At 36.4% G+C, this 23717-nt stretch overlaps 1 protein-coding gene and 1 pseudogene across 2 annotated transcripts; one reads left to right on the top strand and one right to left on the bottom strand.

Moving 5' to 3' along the window:
• Nucleotides 1–397: 397 nt before the first annotated feature.
• LOC121967924 lies at nucleotides 398–6232 on the top strand (annotated as a pseudogene).
• Nucleotides 6233–10339: 4107 nt separating this feature from the next.
• On the bottom strand, nucleotides 10340–22000 carry LOC121967923 (valine--tRNA ligase, mitochondrial 1-like). Of its 2 annotated transcripts, none has more exons than XM_042518465.1 (23): nucleotides 21846–22000; nucleotides 21175–21224; nucleotides 20797–20838; nucleotides 19399–19443; nucleotides 18746–18808; nucleotides 18449–18618; nucleotides 18293–18365; nucleotides 17166–17231; nucleotides 16974–17057; nucleotides 15946–16023; nucleotides 15659–15742; nucleotides 15496–15575; nucleotides 15265–15322; nucleotides 14870–15172; nucleotides 14605–14775; nucleotides 14304–14503; nucleotides 13774–14176; nucleotides 12000–12251; nucleotides 11434–11928; nucleotides 11266–11363; nucleotides 10979–11078; nucleotides 10748–10893; nucleotides 10340–10630 (listed from the first exon to the last, which is right to left on the bottom strand). In XM_042518465.1, the coding sequence occupies exons 2-23, from the start codon at nucleotides 21181–21183 to the stop codon at nucleotides 10459–10461; spliced, it is 3192 nt and encodes a 1063-aa protein (XP_042374399.1). In that variant the 5' UTR covers nucleotides 21184–21224; nucleotides 21846–22000; the 3' UTR covers nucleotides 10340–10458. The 2 variants fall into 2 exon arrangements, with proteins under 2 accessions (XP_042374399.1, XP_042374398.1); XM_042518464.1 differs by lacking the exon at nucleotides 21846–22000 and adding an exon at nucleotides 21660–21792.
• Nucleotides 22001–23717: the final 1717 nt, after the last annotated feature.

Here is a 23717-nt window from a genome sequence, read left to right as displayed (position 1 = left end):
CAAAAGGCCCCATTGCTCCAGCGGAGGGCACTTTTCACCTATTTCGCCGGGATTCGACTCAAGATGCATGCTGTAAATCTGTCTTATAGTCATCGGCTCGACTAAGCTATGGGGCCAGAATCTAGTGTGATAGGAGAGCTAGGGTTTAACTAAGGGGAAGAATAGATTGGGAGAGAAGCGTTAGGGTTTGCGTCGAATGAATGAGGAATTAGGATTTTTAGGGGATTTTTACAAGTACGTGCAGATCACGTGCCGATTCCGTCTCATATTCACGGACCAGTTAACGACAACGAAAACAATTTATGAGGGATATAAATGGGAACAAAAACATTTTAAAAATATAAATGGAAAAACTCAGAAATAATTAAGACATAATAATGTATTTCCCCGCAAGGAAGCGACATCTCTGCTCCGCCTCTCTCTCTCTCTCTCTCCCCGAGTTCGAAACCCTAGCCGTTGAGGAGTAAGCAAGAAAGCGGCGTGATATAAAATCTGGCCAACTGTCGTTGCTTAAGTCGTGACTGAAGTCAGTTCCGACTATATATATTGAACCCGGTTGCTGGAAAAACCCAAACCCGTGGCGTCGTCTATCTCCGTTGATGCCCCGCCTTCTCCACCGCCGCCTTCTTTTCCGACCGATCTGCTCCGCCACATCTACAGCCTCCAGTAATCTGAGCTCTCCTGATCCCGCCACCATCTGTGATCTCGCCTCCCGCCAGGACTGGTCCTGCCTCAAGACTCTCATCTCCGCCTCCGCCGCCACCCCTGCAGATGTTGTCGCATCCTTCCTCCGCCTCATTCTCGAGTGCCCCTCCTCCTCTGCCACTGCCCTATGTTTCTCCCGCTGGTCCCAGAGCCACTACCGCGTACCCCTCGAACTCCACCTCCACTGCCGCCTCATCCTCGCCCTCGCGGCCGATAAGCTCTACCCCCAAATTCGCTCGGAATTCCACTACCTCACCATTTCCGGTACCCACTCCGCGATATCCATTCTCCACATGCTCTCTGTCTCCGCCGAGCCCTCCCGCCGCCGCTATGACTGCCTCTCCATCCTCGCCGACATGCTCCTCCTTGCCCTGGTCAATAACTCGAAGTTCGATTCCGCCATCGAGGTCTTCTACCGTACCGGCGATTACGGGTACCGCCTCTCCGTCCTGTCTTGTAACCCTTTATTAAATTCTTTAATAAAGGAGAAGGTCGACATGGTGGAAACTGTGTATAAGGAGATCATGCGAAGGAGGATAGCACCCAACCTGTACACTTTTAATACTGTTATTAATGGCCTTTGTAAGGTAGGAAAGCTACAGATGTGTTGAATTCCATCAAGTCCTGGGGTTTCTCACCGTCGATAGTTAGTTACAACACGCTCATTGATGGGCACTGCAAGAACGGCGGAGCTGGGAAGTTGTACAAGGCTGATTCCATACTAAAAGAGATGGTGGCCAGTAATATTCGTCCCAGTGTGATTACTTTCAATATTCTGATCAACGGTTACTGCAAGGATGGTAACAGTTCTTTTGCAATGAGGTTTCTGGATGAAATGAAGCGGCAAGGACTCTCCCCCAATGTTGTTACTTATAGCTCTTTGATCAATGGTCTTTGTTGTGAGGACAAGTTGGGAGAAGCTCTGGAGTTGCTTACGGAAATGCAGGATTATAATTTGAATCCTTATGTGGTGATCTTCAATGCTATCATCAATGGACTGTGTAAGAAAGGAAACATGGAAAAGGCTAAGGGGTTTTTGGATGTCATTAGTGAGAACAACTTGTTGCCGAATGTTATTACGTACAACACCTTGATTGATGGGTGTTGTCGTGCTGGTATGATGGAGGAAGCAACTGGGTTGAAAGGATTGATGTTAAAGAAAGGCATTAATCCTAATATTTCAACCTATAATTGCTTGATAAATGGATTCTGCAAAAATGGGGATAGAAAAATAGTTGTAGAGCTTTTAGATGAAATGAAAATGAAAGGCGTAAGAGCTGATCTTGTGACTTACAATGTGTTGATTATGTGTTGATTGGTTCTTTGTGCAATGAAGGGAAGTTAGCAAAGGCAGTTAAGTTGTTGGATGAGATGTTGGAGATGGGTGTGAAGCCAAGCCACCTAACATACAATACATTAATAGAAGCATTCTGTAAAAAAGGGAACCTCAGTGCAGCTTATAATATGAAGATAAGGATGGAAAGGAGTGGAAAACGTGCAAATGTTCCAACTTATAATATATTTATCAACTACTTTTGTGGAATAGGTAAGATGGAAAAGGCAGACGAGCTACTGAACAAGATACTGGAGAAAGGTTTGTTACCAAACAGAGTGACTTATGGTATGATCAAGGATGAGATGATTGACAAAGGTTATGTTCCTAATATAGACGGACATCTTTGTAGCAGTCGTTCGGCGTAGTTGGAGAAAGGAATAGTATGGCATTAGATTAATTTTAAAGGAGTAAAATGTATATTCATGAAACTTTAATTGAGAAAGAGATTGCAGTTTCTCTGATAAATTCTAAATCTTTCCAAGTTATGATAGTGGTGGTGGCTATGACCAAGATACCATTTATTAAAAGGCTGAGGGCATAGAAATTTTCAACTTCTGCATGTTTCATTTAAGATTACTGATTTCATCATATAGAATAAAACTGTTGAATTGCTGCAATGAGATTTGATATCCATGCTCTACAAGTTTCGTTAACTTGGCTATTGCAATATCAGAAACATTATTGTAGACAATGATTTGCTTGAAAATCTTGCTAAAAAGTCTTAAGTTTTCTGTATCAAGCTTAAAGGTAATATGCTTACAGGCTACAGCAGTGTAATATGAGAAGTAAATGATCTTATGGGTTCAAGCAGTTTGTAGTTCAGGGGTTGTACATCTATTTGGATGGCAAAGGTCATAGTGATGCATAGTGGCATCTGATTTCTTTCATTTACAACTGCATGAACTGGAAAAAGGTTCCCTTTAAAGGCATAAATGTAGCATAGCCGACTGAGCTTATTTTAGATAGCACCATGTGAGTATATCATCCTTACAAGTTGCATTCTTTTGTCAATATGGTGATCTTGTATCTTACGAACCATGAATATAACTTTTTTTTTAAGTTGACTAGTACTACTGTAGACCATTTCTAGCAATTTTGTTTTTGCTATTAGTCTCATTCTTTGGCATCATTTATATGGATCCTATTCTTCCATTGAACTACATGCATGTTGTTTCACTAGTGATATTTTGAAAGATAATACCTAACTATGCAAAACTTTACTGTGTACTACTTATAACTTGTTTCAAAGCTTAAACAAAAAATTGTGTCGACCAATTCACTACTGAATTGGTCAGTACGCCACATACCAAAAATAACAATAACATCCAAGACATCCTGCATTGATGAACAGAAGGTATGTTTTGCCTCCTCCCATCTGGAAGGATAGCTATAGTCCAGAGATCTTGCACTGATGTGCCTTTTATTAGCAAATTTTCCCTGCATCATTTGTCTTCAAATGTCAGAGGCTTTCCACATCTGACAAGGGAGTCAAACATTGATTATTTACATTTAGTTCTTTAATAGTCCCCTTCAAACTAACTTAGAGATATTATGAAAACTCAAGCTGTTATAATTAACATACGATCCCAGAACCTGTTAGGGACTCAGCAACTCCATTACCTCGCATTAACTGATCTTTGGTGTGGGCAAATGACATGACAATTTTGTTAGATTGTACCTTCTTTTTGGCAAAGTGCCAATCAAATCAATCTTCATGGTTTTCCCCCTTGTGTAGCTGTTATAGTTATACTGAACTCAGCAACTCCATTAACTCACATTAATTGATCTTTGGAGTGGGCAAATGACATCACAATTTTGCTAGATTGTACCTTCACTTTGGCAAAGTGACAATCAATCTTCATGGTTTGTCCCCTTGTGGAACATTGAACTAAAAGTTAATGCGCATAGCAATTTGGTTATCACAATACAATTTTGTTGGCCCCTTAACAGCTTGCTTAACTCCGTCATTAGTTGCTTAACTAGATAAACTCACACGTGGCTAAGGTGATATCTTCATATTATGATTCTACACTTGATTTGGCTATAACTTCACATGTGCCAGCTAGTAAGGCACAAGATGATGGTTGTATGTTTGTATAGTGATACTTGGACTGACTGATCATTATGGACCAAAAAATCAATGAAGATGAACAGAAGCTCATCACATTACATTATTAAATGTTTGCAAAAAATTGCATGGTACTACTTTTTGGGCGATCTCTTGCAAACTTCACAGCTTATTATTTCATAAGCCTCGATTTTTCTCTTGTGGATTCTGCTGGTGGATTTTGTCTGTCTACTTGGGAAAACAAATGACTGAACTTTGTTTATCCCTCTTACCTGGCGGGTGGGCTAGAAAGAACGGGTACATGGATCAAATAGACTTTCACCTCTTTATTTGGTCAACCTGAATCTAGTCGACCAGGGAGGGATGATTTTTATTTATTTATATTCTTATCCTTCTTCCAATTTGAATATATTTATGTATTTATTATAGCTAATTGCTAGTGAGTCTAGAGACTTGTATAACAAAGAAAATAACACATTATGGTGAATTTGTTAAACAATCTACCAAAGCATACTTTATTATTATTATTACTAAACATAATTTTTTATACAGGTTGCTCGACAAAAATTATGGCTGCCTCCATAGATTCGTTCCAAGAATTCTACACTGGACAGGATAGCCCTTCTAGTAGCTAGTGGTAACCAGAATGCCTCTTCTATGCCTAGCTTTTTCTTGAGGGCTTACATTTCATATTTGGACTCTTTTTATGAAGGTTATAATATGTTGGTATTTCTTCACTACTTTATGATAATCTGTCACAGGCTCCATGCATCAAATAGTAATCGACTTTATTATATCCACATTTCTTTCCAAATAAGCATGTACTTGACATCAAGTTTTATGGACAACCATCCATTCCGAGTTTACTGCAGCGACATTACCTTTTAAGATTATTTTCCTGTGAATTCATCTTCCAGTTCTATTTCACATGACCGTTGATATCCTGCTGGAATCTCTTTCACATAGCAGGACAGGCATCACTGAACCACGACCGTGCAGTGTCTCTCACTTCAACTTCAGTGCACAGCCCATATGATTGCACTTGCAAGTTGGTTAGAGTTTGGAATCACATGGAGGGCAAGTACCCCTGAACAGAAATGGTCCTCCGTGGCTTTCAAGGTTACCCAACTCCACCCTTTCATTATTCAAACAAAGAGGACGATACTACAATCAGGTTCGGACAGTCCCCTTTACTTCTACTCCTACAAACAAGCATTTCCCTGTGCTCGTGCATCACCTCACAACCATACTTCATGTAGATGCAGTTTGATCTCAATATACGATGCAGATAATTTCAGCTTAGCAAATACAAATCTATTGACGAAGGCTCCGGGAGCCTTGGCACAACGGTAAAGTTGTTTTTATGTGACCAAAAGAACACGGGTTCGAATCCTAGAAACAACTTCTTGCAAAAAGCAAGGTAAGGCTGCGTTCAATGGATCCTTCCCCGGGACCCCCATGACGGGAGATTCGTGCACCAGGCTATCCTTTAACTACAAATTTGTTGACCAGACGGTTGGTGCAAGGAACAAAAGATTCTACCTTTAAAGCAAGCGCGCTTCAGTGAAATTTTGAACAAATAAAATTGCGGGGTTGTTTTGGGGCCATTAAGTCATCTAAAAATTCAATATCTTGCATTGAGAAGGCAAATATATTGTTGGAGGGAGTACATCTGATGCTATGTTTTGTTACATGGAATATTGCCACTTCTGAGAAACAAAATGCAGAACTAACAGTGTTAGACACAAATCTGTGTTTAGGGTGATGGTAGAGGGCCCTAGCTATGCTGTGTTTAGATGAATTATTTTAACTACCCCTAATCAGTCAATAAGCATTGTGATGTTAAGCCTCAGGAGTCACTTTTTTAAGTTATCGGGTAAATTTTGTTTTCTTTCCTCTCATTTCCCTTCAAGTAAATATCACAAGAATTTTCCTTCCTGAGTTTCACATTATGTTATCATTAAATATAACAATACAATACAAAGTTAGACTTGGACAATGTACTTTACTTTTTTGTAGTGATGTATTTCTAGTTTTGATAAAAAGGTCAATGAGTTGAGTGTTTAGTTAAAAAAAAAAAACTTTTGTTTTTTTTTCTCACTAGGCTAAGTGATACTTGATAAAAGTTAAATGCAGGTGGTTGGTCTTGCCTGGTTATATACATATGGGATCAATTTTGTTGTACTTCTTGCTATCTTTGTTTGCATGTCTTCTACTTGTCTGTTTGATTCTTGCATTTTTCAAGAATTTAATCAAAAACATCCTTCATATATAGAATTAATTTAAAAAGTACACTTACAATCAACATTTACCAAAATATTCCTCTTGATTTTTTTTTTCTTCTTACTTGTGGTAATGCCTTCTAAGTCTTGGAGTTCAAGCTGATTTAGCGAAATTGAATGTTTAAGTTTTTAAATTTTGCTCCTTAAAGATGATTAGTGTGCTAGTACATTATTTTTTTAAGTACAAGCTCATTTGTTAAAGGTTGCAGTTTAGGAAATTGCACAATATTTTTCTTTGAAATTTGATTTGCAAATTATTTTATTATCTGAAAAACACATATTCGTCCCCTGATCAACTTTGAGAATTGTGAATATCAAAATTGAACATTCCAATAATCTCAAAATAAGCCCTTTTTGCCTTAAATTTAAGTTCATGGATTCATAAAACCTGCTCTAAAATTATCAACCCATGTCATTTGTAAAACGCATGATGATTATCAAATCTCTTTTCAGTATAAAAATCACACAGCATTCTACTTTGACAAGGTAAAGTTAAATATATCTAGCTTCCGAGATTTGATGAACTCTAACTTAGGCACATTTGTTAGGGGTAAAATGTCCTAAAGTCTTTAGCAGTTACTCAAATCGATTCTTTATATTTGGAAATATCTATATCAAATCACTTTGGTTCAAAATGTCAAATTCATTCTTTTTTACAAAATAATTAAATGTTTCAAGCATCTAAAGGTTTTAAACGAGTTATTTTCACTCTAAATTTAGGCATTCTCTTGCTACTTAGAACTCCTTTCATTACCTTGGGCACATCGCAATAGTAAAAGGCACGGTAATTTCTCATGCACTAAGTATTCACAGTAATATTCATTACTTAGGCTGCGTTTGATAGGGGTTAGGATTAGGATTATGTTTTAAAAAAATTATTAATATATCGTTTGATATGATTGATTAGGGATAGGATTAGGGTTCATTAGAAGTGGGATTTGCAATCCCTAAGCATGAGAAGTGATTAATAATCCTGCCCTCAATCCTATCCTAATCAACCTAATTCTAATCTATCATCCCTATCAAACGGAGTCTTAGTGTTCAATTATCATGTAAGGTAATCTTGAATTTGTAGTGCTCGAACTACTGGAACAATTGGGCAACTATGTCAAGAGTTGCTCGTGTGTTTTATATTTACGAATCATAAAAGATCGTTCACCTCCCAGGCTAATTGGATCGAAGAGCTAGATATTTGTATCGACCAAAAAAAAAATAGATCTACTTCATAACGGAGAATATTTTAACCAAAAAAAAAAAAACAAATTGCAAGAGTTTTGGTTTGAGCATTTATGAAACAAAAAAATCTAACTTGAATATTTGTTAACATTAAAGGTTCAAATAATCTTATATTTACTTTGTCCTTTATCTTCTTCACTTCGTCAAGTCCTATTAATTTCTCATGTTACCAGGGAATCTTGTCCCTCCTTTACAAATCACATTAACCAGGAATTCTTAAGCAGCTTTTCCCAGAAATAAAATGACGAATTCTATTTTGGAAATTTTAAGGCTGATTATTTCATGTAAATATAAGATTTCCACGAAGAATAAAATTATCATATCCATAATTATAGTCTTTTAAGGTAATAGTCAGCCAAAGAAAAGAAGAAAAAAATTAGATCACTTGCCTGGATGGATCGATCAAGGTAGACACTAGACGAAGAAGGAAACGAAATTTAGCAACGGATGGAAAATTCCAAGGGAATCGCATGATCTCTACTCAAAGCAATTCATTTCATGCCGGAGATAAATGCGATCCCTTTGGAATTCTCCTTCAGCCGCTCATCATCCTGCTAGACTTCTTCGACTATTCTTCGTGCCTAATTCCTCTTCGACTATCTCTCGCTCTCTCCACCTCCTCTCTCTTTCTCTTATACTAACTTTAAAAAAATGATTAATTAGATTGGATAACGTCGAGTCTAATTTGACCAATCCGACCCTACAAAAATTTTCTACTGACCATCAGAATAAATCGGAAAGCGCTCATAGCGAACAGCCCAGGAGCCCAGCATCATTTAGTTGCGTGTCTCATTTGGAGGAAAAATTCTTATAAATTCGTCATAGCTGGGGTTCGAACCGCGAATACCTAAATGACAACCTGAATATCCTGACGCTGCACTATAATCCCGGGGCTCTCTTATACCAGTTCAAATCCTCTGTCCCCAAATTTCTCTGTCTCCATGTCTCCTTGCCGATCGGACGGACCAGATTACATCTCAAGGATGCCTTGCACATCACGAGGATACTGCACACATCTTAAGGATGTCATGATGTATTGAGATGTAATCTAGTCCGTCCGATTGACAGGGGACAGAGAAATTTGGAGGTAGAAGATTTGACGACTAACTTAGAATCATGGCAACATGATGTCATAATTTTATCTCGCAATAATTAAGGTGGAAAAAGATAGATCTTAATCATGTACAAAAGAAAGAAAGATACAAATCTCGTGAAGTAGTTTTTCTCCTCATGTGGTTGTTGGTTTGCTTCACGCTTGAGATATCAAACTTCACATCATTTCATAAACATTTTTAATTAAGCGGTATATTAATTATTGGTCGAACAATAAGAATATATAGAAAAATATGTTGAAGCTTTGCTTGTTAAAGCTATGGAGCGAGGATGTCATTTTCTGCACTCACTTGTGCTCTTGCAAGCCACGTATTATTTGGCCCCCGAGCTTAGATTTAATTAATGTACACAGCTATATAGACAAGGATCATCTTGGTGGCCTACTAATTTAATTAATTTAGTTTATATTGGTTTAATCAAGTCTGAGTTTCGATGAATTAATAAATAAATATTCTTTAATAAATAGTTAATCTAAGAACGTTGGACTGATAAACGTCTATTTCCTGATTTACGTTCCATGAAACCGGCATACTAAATTAATTTAGAGCATAATTTAGACACACTTAGAGGTTGACATTTAAGATATTTATTCCCTTTAAAATTTGAACTCAGGTCTTTTTATTTTTGCTCCAATACTACTTCACCACTTAATTATATTTATGTATTTTTAATCTTGACTTATAAGTTCCTAACTACTTTTAATTATGAGATTGAATGAGTGCAAATCATAAAATATTCTTGAGGGCTACACATGGATAATCACAATTTTTTTAAAAAAAATTGTTTCATGTTTGAGCTTAATTAATTTCCACTTCTTCTTTTTTCCATATTTTTGTGTGTTTCTCTTTGATGTTAATTTGTTAATTAAAGAAGGATGGGGAGGAAAACATGGTGGGACATGGTGATTAATTAGAAATTGGGAGGTAAAGAGACAGATGTGAATCTGATCCCTTCAAATGCCGGCAGCAGTTGCCGTCAACCAACTACTTTGATGCTAAGAATCTCAAGCACTCCTTCCTTCTAAGAAAATGACATAATAATAAACATAAATTCATCAACTTATTCATAATCATATGGTGAACCACTTTTTGTATATATATATATATATATATATATATATATATATATAGTTGTTTCCTTCAAAGCTTCTGCAACTAGAGATTTTCCCAAGTAAATTGTTGCTTGCACACAATTGAAATTAAGTTAATTTAAGTTAAAATATATGATATGGTGCACCAAACCTATGGGACTTTGTCATTAGCAAAGGAAGGTCAAATGATTGGGTAAGACATTTAAGAAATATAGTTAGGCGAATGGGTCCATTTGCTTTTGAATCCTATATAAAATTAATGGTTTGATTAGTTTTATGTTTCTTAAATTAAGCTCGAAGGTCAATATTATTGATAGCATTTAAATCTTACACCATATTAGACAGTGTTAATATTTATTCCATCAAGAATTTCTCTAAAATTGTTTTACATCACTCAAGCATGCATGAATATGAAAAGGATTTCATAATATTCTAGACTTACTTTAGAGTGAGTTAATATTCAGGGCTTAGTCGTTTGTTTTCTCTCTTTTTGTGAAGAAGTTAAATAATTGATGTAAATATGAAACCAAGATTATGTAATCCACCTTGATAAGACATGATTTTTTGTATGAATGACCAGTAATTTAAATAGGTTTTCAAAGTAAGCTTACAATAATTTAAATCGGAATTACTTCATCTGTTGGTGTATCCTCCTCTCCAAATCCTGTTCGGCTTGATCGATAATCTTAAGTTCTTCTAAATATGCAGTCAGTTTCTTCATCTGTTCCTCTTGGATGCTCAGTGGAGCTTTTTCCTTGTAACCTGAGCTATTCATTTCCTGCGACAAAAGATCATGCTTCCTGCCAGAACCATTGGGAATGGGAGAAGCAAAGAGCAGCAAGTTACTTAAACTGAAAGCTAGAACTCTGAACATAAATAAGGTAGAACTGATGAAAAATGGAAATGGTGGGAAATACTTTTGTGTATCTTCCCTCCTTTTTCTCAACTTCTCTCGTTCGGCTTCTGGATCAAGTGTTCCTTGGAGTTGGAGATAGACAGAGAGATTTTCATCGACAACATCAATGGCACATCCTGGTGGAGCCATGTCATTCTCAGTTATGACCTGAAAAAAGTAGACGGCCATTTATTTAGTATCAAATAAGAATATTTACAGTGTCCAACAAGTTTTATACGGACAGCATATTAACCTTCAAAGAAGAGACAGAAGCAAGTGTTACAATCTCAAAGTCATAGGTTCTCATGATGTTGGTAATATCAGGTCCACGACATAGTGCAAAAGCTGGATATCTGCAAATGAGGATATAAACAGAAATCAATTAAGTTTCAGAACATTAGCAAATGAACTTAATCATGGATATTCAGTAAGATATTTGTCAGCTAGCAAATGAACTGTAATTCAGGCGTCATAATATAGTTGTTGCCTAAAGTTAATGGAGAGATAATACAGCTTTGATGGAAAGCCTTTTTAAAAAACCTTTCATTCTTGTCACTTTGTGGTCGCAAGGATCTAAGCTTCCTCACAGCGCCATTGACTATATCCATATCATTCTCAATTTTCTCATTTGACCAAGCCTACAGGAAGATGTCAAAATTAATGTTTTAAACCTTAGCAACAAAATCAAAAGGACAGAACATTGCTTACTTCTATGAATGAAGGGTATTCTGATATCATAATTGATTCTTTCCTGGAGCTTCCTTCTTCTAAAGGAAGACGCTGCCATAATTCTTCAGTAACAAATGGCATGAAGGGGTGTAGCAAACGCAAACCAGTGTCCAAACAAATCCATAAAGTATGCCTAGAGGCTTCTTTAGCAGACTCATACTTTGAATCGGTAAAGAAAGGTTTGATAGCTTCAATGAATACATCACAGAGCTGGAATTGCCACCATGAGTATACGGCTGTAGTTGCATCTGAGAACTTGTACGATTCAAAGGAAGTTATAGTTCTGGCCACAGCATTGTTTAAGACAGAAAGTATCCACTGACAAACAGGTGGCATGGATTTCACATCAAGCTTTTGGGGAGGAACATAATCATCTCCAAGCTTCATCATGGCAAAACGAATAGCATTCCACAACTTATTACACCATTGGCGGTAACCAATGACTCTCAAGACATCCAGGTTGATCTTGTCCGACTATACAAGAAACACATGTTAGTTCAACAAGTCAAGCTCAAATTGGGAGTTAGATTTGTGCAAGGGAGAACCTGGGCTGTATATGAAACAAGAGCAAAGCGGAGGGCATCAGCACCACACTCAGGAATACCATTTTGAAAATCTTTAGCCTGATCCATCTTAGCGTTTTCCAGTTCACTTCGGTCTAAATTACTAGCTTCCAACCGTTTGTGCAAGCCTTCTAGTGAGATTCCATTTATCACTTCTAGTGGATCAATAACATTTCCTTTTGACTTTGACATTTTCTGACCATGTGCATCCCGTATCATAGGGTGCAAATATACCTGTAGATAATTAAGAAGAATGGAGTACTAAAGTATATCTTGGAGTTAATGAACAATGCTAGAACTTCTTAACATACAACAAAATATCCAGTATGGAAAATGGTGGCTATTAAAAGCAAACTAAGTTGTTCTTGACAAGAAATATTTTACTGCAAATATGGTGGCAAAAGGTGATTTGCTCGCCCCAGCACCTCCGCCAACTTGTCCCCAACCCAACACGGAAGAAGTAAATCACGGGTGGCTATTAGTCGTGGCCAGTTGAATAACGCATGAGGGAGGACAAACACCTAGATACTAGCCGGGATTTGACCCCAAACCTCATGGTGGCAACACCACCATGCGCTAGCTAACTGTCCATCCCGAGGGGACATCTATTGAACAGAGTATTTATATGACTGCCCAATGTATATCAGTATATATTGGACAAGTATGCTGCTTCAGAGCTAATGAATAAGAAGAATGGAGGAGACAATTAGACGCACACATATAGGTTCTTGGCAAACCACAAGAGAACACAACAGGTTACTGCCAACAGATTATAACAAATACTTATATAATTCAACATGTTAAAGAAATACAATCGCATCAAATACAAAGTTAGTTGTTGAAACATCACAGGCATGGTGAGGTTGAAGCTTTAAGATGATTCCTTTGGTGACAAAGTTATCATCTTGCCTGCTGATTGATTGCAAATCTGCCTCAGCTGCCTTAACAGATTAAAAAGAGCATTGGATTTTAGGACCCCTTCTTTGTTACACAGCAAATGCCTTTGCAGAATTGACCAATTATGCTTTTCTTAGAAAGAGTTTAATACTTAATCAGGCAGCAGTACTGTATCGGAAGCAAAGAAGCACCAGAAACATACTTTACCGTGAGTGTAAAAAGGATTCAAAAAAGAAGAAGAGGATGTTACCGCAAGGTGCATTCACATTGTTATTTTTCCTCCTCTTTCTTGCCATTCTAATCTTTTCTCTCTTCGAGTGCCTGTCACTATTTGTTTCTCTCTTCTTATCTCTATTTAATGTCGTGCCCAGTAAATAGATAGCAAAACCCATTTGAACCAATTTGATTTCCATCATGAACTCGATAGTGTCAGATTTGGTCAAACTACATAGTGAAATATGTCTCACCCAATTCCCATACCCCAATTTTGAATAATCAGCATCCTGATCGATTATAGAACCAGTAATATTCAGACACTATAGACCAATTTGTTTTCCACTAAAAACTAGGTAGTGTATTTGGTTTAGTTGAACTATTTATAATTTCGGTGTGTTCCAGTTAAACTTGCAAACCAATTTGATTTTTGATAGGATCAGTAATATTTCGACACTATATGTGCTATTTCCAACAACTCTTGATTGCTGAAACCCCAAGTTTCATGAGCTAGTTCTTAAATGTTTTCATGTAAGACACATACATATGTGTCATTTTTGAACTCCTCAAATTTAAACCATATGAAGTGTTTCCAGTATTTCAAGTTTCTACACAATCCCACATTAATAACTGTTAAATTTATTACCTTTCTGAAGGGCACATCACCTCCAAGTTGCATCCCCAGCATAACCATCCGTGCAACCCAGAAAAATAGGATATCATGTCCGGTTTCAAGCAATGAAGTCGGATAAAATGCCTTAAAATCAGGAGTAACATCTGGCCAGCCAAGCACAGATAACGGAAAAAGACCAGATGAAAACCAAGTATCTAGCACATCTGGATCCTGAACAATCTCAAATTTCTTCCCTGAGAACAGATTGTTTGCCTCTATAAGTGCCTCCTGCTCATTTCTTCCAACCACCCAATGATCATTGTAAGAACCAACATCTTTAAGCTGATCATCTTCTAGTATCACATACCAGGCAGGAATGCGGTGGCCCCACCAAAGCTGCCTCGAAATGCACCAATCACGTATATTCTCTAACCATCTAGATTTAAAAGTTAAAAATACACAGGATAAATATAAACAATAAACTATAAGTATCCAGAACATGGTACAAAATTAAAAAATATATACAAAAATCTTACTGTTAAATTTTTAAAAGTTTGAATTACCTTTTCCATTCTTGCTCATACTGATGTGGAATAATCTCTATCTTCTTATTGTTATCACTCAAGACTGCATCTAGAGCTAGTTTTCCCATGCTTTTGCAATCAACAAACCACTGAGGCTTTATCATGGGTTCTACCACATCATTACTCCTTGAACAAATGCCGAGTTTCATTTCATTTTTCTGAGCTCCTCTGTATAATCCCTGATTGAAGGAAGATTATATTTGATAGCATTGGTAAACAATAAAATTTGAGAACAAACCAAAATTTTAATGGATGGATGCAAAAGAAAATTCAATAACACCTTTGACTTTAATGCCTCTATAACAGCTACACGAGCTGCAAACCGTGGCATCCCTTCAAAATCAGCACCACCATTGCTATTAATCTTCCCTTCATCAGTAAAAATGTTGATAAAAGCAAGGTTATGGCGTTTTCCAACTTCAAAATCGTTAGGATCATGTGCTGGAGTAATCTGTAATGTAATATGAGAAAGAAAAGTATTTTACACGGTGAAAGGCAGATTTAGTGACCATCATAGAAGTGATACAGTGGTGCAATAATCTTACTTTGACAGCCCCTGTTCCAAATTCAGGATCAACTAAGATATCATCACATATTATCGGTAGCTTCCTCCCATTGAATGGATGGACAGCACTTTTTCCATGCAGATGAGAATAGCGCTTATCCTTAGAATGAACAGCAATTGCAGTATCACCAAGCATTGTCTCCACCCTCGTTGTGGCTACTACAATATCACCCATGCCTCCCTCAAGTGGGTAAGCAAAAGAAGTCAAAACACCAAACTGAACTTCGTGCTCATACCCAGGGACCTTTCTGAAAGTCTCTTCTTTGATTTCCTCATGATCAACCTAAAAATAGTAGATAAACAGAACTAGGAATGTCTGTGGTTTCAAACACAATAGAACATTTAAAATTGTTTTCAATATTAATTTATCCATACCTCAATGTCAGATATTGCTGTTCGCAGTGAGCAATCCCAATTGACAAGACGATGATCTCTGAGAATAGGACCAGGCATCAATGGGACAAGTACCCAAAGAAAACTCAGGATTAATAAGATTGAACAATAACATTGCCAGAAAGCATCGTTATTTCGCTGTCATGGGAAGGGAGTTCTAGTATATCTGCAAACTTTGAAATTAAAAGAACAAGATTAATCAAGGTAGCTAACCTATAAATTAAACCTTCTTTATAAAGTTTGACAAATGCTTCAGTAACTGCCTTTGATCGCGCATCATCCATGGTAAAGCACTGCCATAAGAAATAAGGGACAGGAAGCTTATTTTCTAAAGCCAGAGAGTAAGCTTGTCCTTTTAGTTTCTTCAAAAACTGACCTCGCGAGACCAGTCAAGTGAAGCTCCCAACCGACGTTCTTGGTTTAATATGGTACCTCCATATTCATTTTTCCATTTCCAAACCTACCAAACAAAAACAGAAAACATAGAACATCAGCTGACCTACCTCTGTGAATATCAATCCGGAACAATGAGAATTCCAATCAGTACCACAAAAAGTCACGTGCTGAAGAGAAATCAGTTTGTTTTTCTTAAGAGGATGTAATATTCTTTCAAGGTGTAGAAGGTCAAGACCAAAAGGAAATTAATGTTAAGGAAGAACTCACCTCAGACACAAATCTTTCACGTCCAATATCATGCCTAGTTAACTTGCATTCACGCATCAGCTTCTTCTCTACAACCACCTGGTAAAAAGTAGCATCAGTAAGATATATATATATATATATATACATGTAAAAGTGATGAATCAATAATGGTAATTTATATAAGAAAGAGAGGATTACCTAGGGGAACAATCCTAATAATTTTCCGATTGCATGGTATCAAAGTGATATCCATCCAATCACCAATCCCAATCCAATCATGAACTCAAAAGTTATTCTACCTCATATATTTGCTTCACATTCCATTCCAGAGACTGTTTCAGAGGCTTTGTCTCATCTAGGATGGCAACGAACAATGGTTGATGAGATGACACCCTTACATTCTAATAAAGATTATGAGCTAGTTCTTTTGGCAAACCCACAATTGGTTGCAAACAGAAAATCCACTAGGAGGAAGACCTTTCTTGATGAGGCATTAAGGATTGGCTGAAAGTTCAACTAGTAGCTTATAGAAACATTTAAATGTTTCTATATTCTAGTTAATATAAGTGTTCCTTGCAGAGGCATTGAGGATTGACTGATTGTTCTCTATCTATGGTTGCACTTTATCATCATTGTTGGATCTTCATGTAGAGTTGAGCTTTCTAAAATCTAGCTCTAAGTTTGTAATAGTTAAGTTTAGTTTGTTGATAGAGACTTTAATCATAACTTGGACCAGAAGAATGTCACAACTATGTTGAAAATAGTAAGAGTGCACAAATATTGCAGGATTGTATTCTATGAAAGAATTTCTTGGGATATAGCTTGAGGCTAAATCATCAAGTGGTTGATTTGCATAAATTCAAAGAGATTGGATGGTAAACTCGGCACCTTGCAAATAAATCAAGTAACAACATCATTCTATTTCAATTCCATGGAACAAGTTCCTCGCTAATCATTCTTGATGTTTCATAGCTAGGAAGTCTAACAACTTAAAAATGATGAAAGAAAAACAAACTTAGAATAGTGAACTATATGGAAAGAACTACTACCTGGGTGGCTATGCCTGCATGGTCCATTCCTGGCACCCATAGAACATTATAGCCTGACATTCTCCTCCAACGGATAATTGTATCCTTAGATTGTGCAAGAAGTCATAAAAATAGAGAAATAAAGGAAAAGGTAAAGAAAAATGAGATAGAAGAATGATGAAACCACAGAAGGAAGGACTAAGATGTGCTCACCTGTATTGCAGCAGTAAGACCATGACCTATGTGAAGAGCACCTGTCACATTTGGAGGTGGGAGTACCTATCCAAAAAAAAAAAAAACTAAATGTATGATCACAAAGTACCTTAGTTACATTTGAAATATATGGATTCGATGAGAAGGATTCTATAAACAACAAAATCAGGTGGTGTTATATTGTAAAATAAAAGTTCATTTCATTCCCCGTTATGAATTCAAAAAGAAATTAAAAAGAATTACGGAAAAGGAATGACTTTTTTTTCAAGATTGAAAAGATCATTCCAAGTTAGGGTATCAGTACCTAACAGAAATGAAAAGTCTTGGTGTTGCGTCAACGTGCAAGATACATGTGAATGGCCTTGAATAGGAGGAACAAATCAAGAAGATGAAAAAAGCAAATACTCAAGAAGTAGTATAAGAGGAGGAAACAAAGGTGACTTACCTGGAGGAATTGGAAGAAGCCCTAATTGTGCTCAAGAAAAGAATGGCCAAAATGAAGATAAAAAGGCTTGGGATGGAGAAGCGGCAGCTGCATTCTAAGATTGAAGAGGACTGTTCCAAGATGGAGATGAAGCAAATCGAGAAGAATGGTATCAAATATCAATGTTGTTTGGCATCTCAGATCTTCAGTGGAACGGTTAATGCAGCCCATATCAACTGGCACCAAATGGTACTTTAGACCATGTTTTTTCTGTCAATGTAGTGTTGAAATAGATGCATTTCGGCCACACATTTTCCCCCATAATATTTTTTTTCCTTTACCTCTATTCCAATCACATGTTTCCCTTGTCCAGGTATTCTATATTTCACATCTAAACAGGATATATGAGCCTTTTCTATCATAAAGACAAGTAACTGACCTTAAGTTCTTAAAAATGTTTACAACATTACTATTAAAAGATTTATACACTCTAAAAAGTTCTTATCTTGGGTCAGTTTCAAGCATTCATTTTCCTATAAAGATTCAAAATTACTCCATTTGTGCAATTAATAGTGTTTCAATCAATCATACATAAGCCCTTTGTGATAATTGCAAAAGAAAAACCAGAAAGAAGATAAGATCGCAGGAAATTTTTTAACCATAGAGAATAAGAGAAACACATTAGATTGTATGCATCACATACAATTACAAAAGGAGGTTTTGAGCTGCTTGCATCAGCCACAAAGAAGTTTGATGCTTCCCACCATGAATACCATCTAAGTAGAAAGTAAAGAAAAATATGGTCAGAATCTTCATAAATTGTATGCTTATTTAAAATCTAAGGGAGAATTGCATTTACGATTTCTCAACAGCATTAGGATTGTATTGCTTAGCCATTTGACAAGAAAGTTTCTTTTTCTGTCCATCTGGGGTTGCAGGGTCAATAAAATCCTCCGGATTCTCTTCTTCAATGTCTTTTTTCCTCTGTTTTCTCTCACTTTTCTTAGAGCCATCAGATGACTTCTGTGCCTATCCAGCAACATATTATAACAGAGTAAATGTCTAAAATTCAAACAATGACACAATCTTTGTTATGATGACATTTTTAAAACAATGAATTCATCAGATCATCTCTACTTTATGGATATATCATTACCTGGAGTTTTGCAGCTTCTGCCTTTTGTGCAGCCTTGAGTTTTTTTTCTTCTTTCAGTTTAGCCTGTTAAGATGAAATAAGCAAGTCTGTTGCAACGGATAAAAAAATACTAAATTCAAAAAAAGAGACAAAATAAATAGCATTTGAACATTTGATTATTAAGTTTTGATTAAGGCACATGGTAGAAAAGAGAGGAACAAGAAAGAGACAGAAAAAAAAATGAACAACTTTCACATTCCCTATTTGTTGGAGAATCTTCTCCTATTTTGTTGCCATTGCGGCCAAAAACAAGTGTCATATTTGTCCAAGAAACTCAGATGTTGAACGTTAAGTCCCACTTAGAACAACTTAAGTAGGTTATGTGCACTGTTCTTAAAAGAATGCAGCATTGCAGCATCAGAAATCTGACAGTCGATTAGCCATTTTTAACCTATTAAAGAAGAATCCTATGGAAAAATTCAAAGCTAAATCAGAATTAGCACAAATACACTGTTACAGTTTACATGGAATTAACTTCAAAGTAGAGTCTAAAAGAAAATTAGTAAAAAATGCAATTTACCATATTTATTCTGCTTCTGAAGGATGTAAAGTGGCATAATCATTAACCCAAACAACAGAAAAGGATATGAATTCTTTTTCTATGAAAAACAAACCTTTTGCTCCTTCTTCATTTTTCGTTCCAGATCTTGATCATCAGTCTGCATATGCCAATGGAAAAGCTAAGTAAAAAAGGTTTACCAAAGAATTCATCACGTTTGTGATTAACACAAAAATATAATTTGTTTAGCATTCATTTAGGGAAAAAAATAGCAGAAATGAAAATGGCTTAAGTTTATTAGCCCAACAGCAATCTTAAACACAAAGTTACTTTAGAGAAAGTTATTTTTTAATAAAAAAGTGGCAAAAGTAATAATAGTAGGTTCTGATTATGTGCTGCTTTATCTTCAAGATAAAACAATGGAAATACAGAAAAAAAAAAAAACTAAGAGTGAGACGAGTGACATAATATAAATGCTCCAACATGAAACAAGCATACCTAAATTGTCGATGAGAAAACTAATACATTGACGTCTAAGGCCCAGCTGCTAGCCTAAAATGCTTAATATAAACTTATTGGTAACTCACTCGTCTAATTTTATAAAGCTTTTTTATTAGCTCACAATTTATAATATGCAACCAATCTCTTCCATTTAAGGCTTGATGCCCTATCAATACTCAAACTCTAATTCATAGTTCATGATCATCCGTAATAGTCACACCATCACATAGACAACACTTCCAAGACCTCACCATGCCTAAGATTCTGACTTGAGAAGTGTTCACATTATCTGATGCATTCTAGCTTCACACCACTAGCTTTTCAACCAAAAGTAATGATCAATTGTGTAATTCTACAGCTCCTCTTCTACTAGGTTGAATTACTATTGCAGCAAGATCATTGATAAGGTACAATTAACCTATCTCATGACGGTCTAATGGGTCAAATTTGCAAATAGATACGAAATAGACTGATTTAGTTAAAGGATCGACTACAGCCCAATTCTCACAATCCCTAGATGAGAGATTTGTCCTATTCACTTGTCAGACTCGACCTTGGACAAAATGCTTAATCTCAAATTAATAATATCACACTCATGTAACCTAATAATAGAAATTCTTAATTAACCCACAATTCATAAATTCATAATTGGAACTCAATTGGGGTGTCACATAATCATTACAGTAATATAAAATTTAGTCATATTAAACCAAGTGATAAAACCTCAAGAAACCTTCATTTGGCTATAAAAAAAAAAGTAAGACATTTCAAGGGATTTGAAAATGGATATATGGAATTTCAAAGAAAACAGTTTTGAAATAACTAGTTGGATACAATTTCATAATTTGCTAGATAAAAAATTGGAAACAATAAAAGAACATATAATTATAGCTTTAGAATTGAATCAAGGAATTGTATATCGTAGAATGCAAAGCAGATTATCATTCGCCACCGGCATAATACTTCAATATAATAATCTAGTATGAACAACAAAAACATCTAATCAGCAAACCTTATCTTCATTGGTTTGTTTTTCCAGCTTATCTTCCCCAGGCTGCATCAAATGATATACAATGATAAATGCCAATCGCCAATAAATTGCTTTTTGCATATTACAGTTAAAAAGAAAATAACAGCAATTATGCATAGAAAAGTTTAAAAAATAAACATAGGAAAATATGCAATGAAGATTTCAGAGCAGTTAGATGTGAGGCAATAAGCCCCATTCCAGTCCCTCATGAGTTAGCTCTTATGATTAAAAGAAACTCAAACATCAATAATCATAAATGAAAACTAACATGGAAACACGATCCCAGTAGTTACACCATTAAGAATTCACAAACGGCTATGATCGTACACCAAAAAAGGTTATTGAAAGATTTTAACTTACCAGAGTCATTGAGCAATCAGTGTCAGCCGTCAATTTACGAATTTGAAAACCTGTCCAAATTAGAACACATTAAACACATGCTAAAATAACTGAGCAAAAGAGCTAGCAAAATACAACTCAAACAGAGTCAAGCAAGAAGGTTACACTACACCCCTGTGGAGAAACGGAAAATATCCAAAAGTTCCACCTTTTTTATTTTTCCATATGCTTAACTGGAAATTTTGCCGCATCGTGCGCATATGTAAGAGAACAACTAGTTAAAAGCTAATTTTTTACAACTTAACCAATATTGTCAAGATCTACATTTTTAAGCATATGCTGCTGCAAAATGTCAAAGTACACAAGAAACAACCGTCGTACGTTCCAGATGCATTTTCAATAACTGTTGGTGAATTGCCAAAAAAAAAAAAGGTCCGATTCATCCTGTATAACACGGCAAAACATACTATTCATGTCCCCACTTATCCTCTCGTCGTAAGTCTTACCTCCCCTATTATTGGCGCACGACGTCAAAGCTGAGATCCGAGGGGAACGAAGGGGGAAAAGGAGCGATGCGAACAATCCTCGAGGGAGAAGACGACGTCCGAATGCGAGAAAAGGCATCGTCCAAAAGGGAGACGAGAGTCTAAGAGAGGATGAGAGCGCATCGAATGAAGCAAAAAACAAATTACCGGTTGTTCTGATCGGCTTGCTCCGCCACGCTCGGCGGGGTAGATAACGAACGAATCCGGCGGCTGGGAAGGAGTAGACTTCGGAGACGAGACGAGCTTGGGGTGCGACGGCTATGAGCTACGAGTGCGACTAGGGATTTATGCGTTGGGCCGGTAGCGGTTTAGGAATTAGACCCGCTTGGTTCAATAAATTTCAGCGTTTTATAGCTAAGTTTCCCGAGACATCTACATTGGTGGGTATTATAATATCTACTATCTCATATACACATTATATTAATACATTCATTTTTTTACATTCATTTTAACATTAACCTTCTGTTTGGGAGGAGGTGAGTAAAGGAGAGGGAAAGGTAAACATGGGTAAAAAAAATTTTTACACTTGTTTGAGAGAGAGTGAGCCATGAAGGGGAAGGGGAGAGAAGGGTAAAGATTCCCCTTGTATGCTCGGGAATCAGCGAAATTCTTTACACCCCAATTTAGGGTGTAAGGAAGGGTAAGAAAAAATTATCCCAATTTTATCCTTATTTATATTTTCACATGCAGATTTATTAAAAAAATAAAAGGATATTTTTATAAATTTGTATATTTAACCTTCATTTCCATCCCTTTGAACTTTCCCTCCCTTCCAAACAAGAGCAAGATAAATATATTACTTTCCCTCCCTTCCCCTCCCTTCCCCTTCCATCCTCTTCCATTAATGAACCTTACCTCACCCCATCCAAACAGAGGGTAAGGGGGCGTTTGGTTTAGGGTAATAGGAGTGGGGAATGGGAATGAGAATCATTGATTCCCATTGTTAATGTTTGGATTATAGGAATAGGAATACAAATAAGGGAATGAATCCTTGAAATTGGATAATAACTCATTCCCATGTACCCCCTTCAATGAGTCATTACCCTATTTTCATCAATCAAAATATTCCCTTATTCCAAAAATACCCTTGACTTAAAACTAAAATTTTCTCCATTAATATCAAATATCAAAATATATTTATTTATTTTTTCTTTCATATCACTTATCTCTCCTTATTCTCTCTCATTATATTTTCTCTCTCATCATAGTTTCTCTCTCATCATTTTATCATACACTCTCTCTCTCCTTAATCTCTCCTGTCACACTCTCTTTCCTCTTTTTTTCTCATTGCACTTTCTCTCTCATCATACTTTCTCTCTCATCCTACTTTCTCTCTCCTCAATCTCTTCTATCGCATTCTCTTCCTTCTTCTTTTCCTCATCACACTTTCTCTCTCCTCAATCTCTCTTATTACACTTCCTCCTTTTTTCCTCAACACACTGTCTCTCTCATCATACTTTCTCTCTCCTCAATAAGAGTCACACTTCCTCATTTTTTCCTCAACACACTGTCTCTCTCATCATACTTTCTCTCTCCTCAATCTCTCTTATCACACTTCCTCCTTTTTTCCTCAACACACTTTCTCTCTCATCATACTTTCTCTCTCCTCAATCTCTCCCATCATATTCACTGTTCTCTTTTTCTCTCACCATACTTTCTCTCTCCTCAATCTCTCTCATGACACACTCTCTCCTCATTTTTTTCTCACTATATTTTCTCTCTCTTCATCCTCTCCTATCATACTTTCTCTCACATCATATTTTCTCTCATCATGCTCTCTCCAATCACACTCTCTTTTTTCATTTTCTCTCATCACACTTTCTCTCTCTTCATTCTTTCGTATCCCACTTTCTCTCTCATAATACTTTCTCTCTCATCATTCTCTTTCATCATATTTTTCTCTCACATTCATCTTTCTCTCACATCTATTTTTTTCTCTTATTTTCCTTTAAGGGTAAAAAAGGAAACTTTGATTTATTCTGATAGAAGATATACAACTAACTAAACATTGCTTTTAAG

The sequence above is a fragment of the Zingiber officinale genome, chromosome 3B (genome assembly GCF_018446385.1).
Source record: "Zingiber officinale cultivar Zhangliang chromosome 3B, Zo_v1.1, whole genome shotgun sequence".
Classification (NCBI taxonomy): domain Eukaryota; kingdom Viridiplantae; phylum Streptophyta; class Magnoliopsida; order Zingiberales; family Zingiberaceae; genus Zingiber; species Zingiber officinale.
Note: the sequence above shows the minus strand (reverse complement) of the source record. Positions and strands in the feature narration are given on the sequence as shown.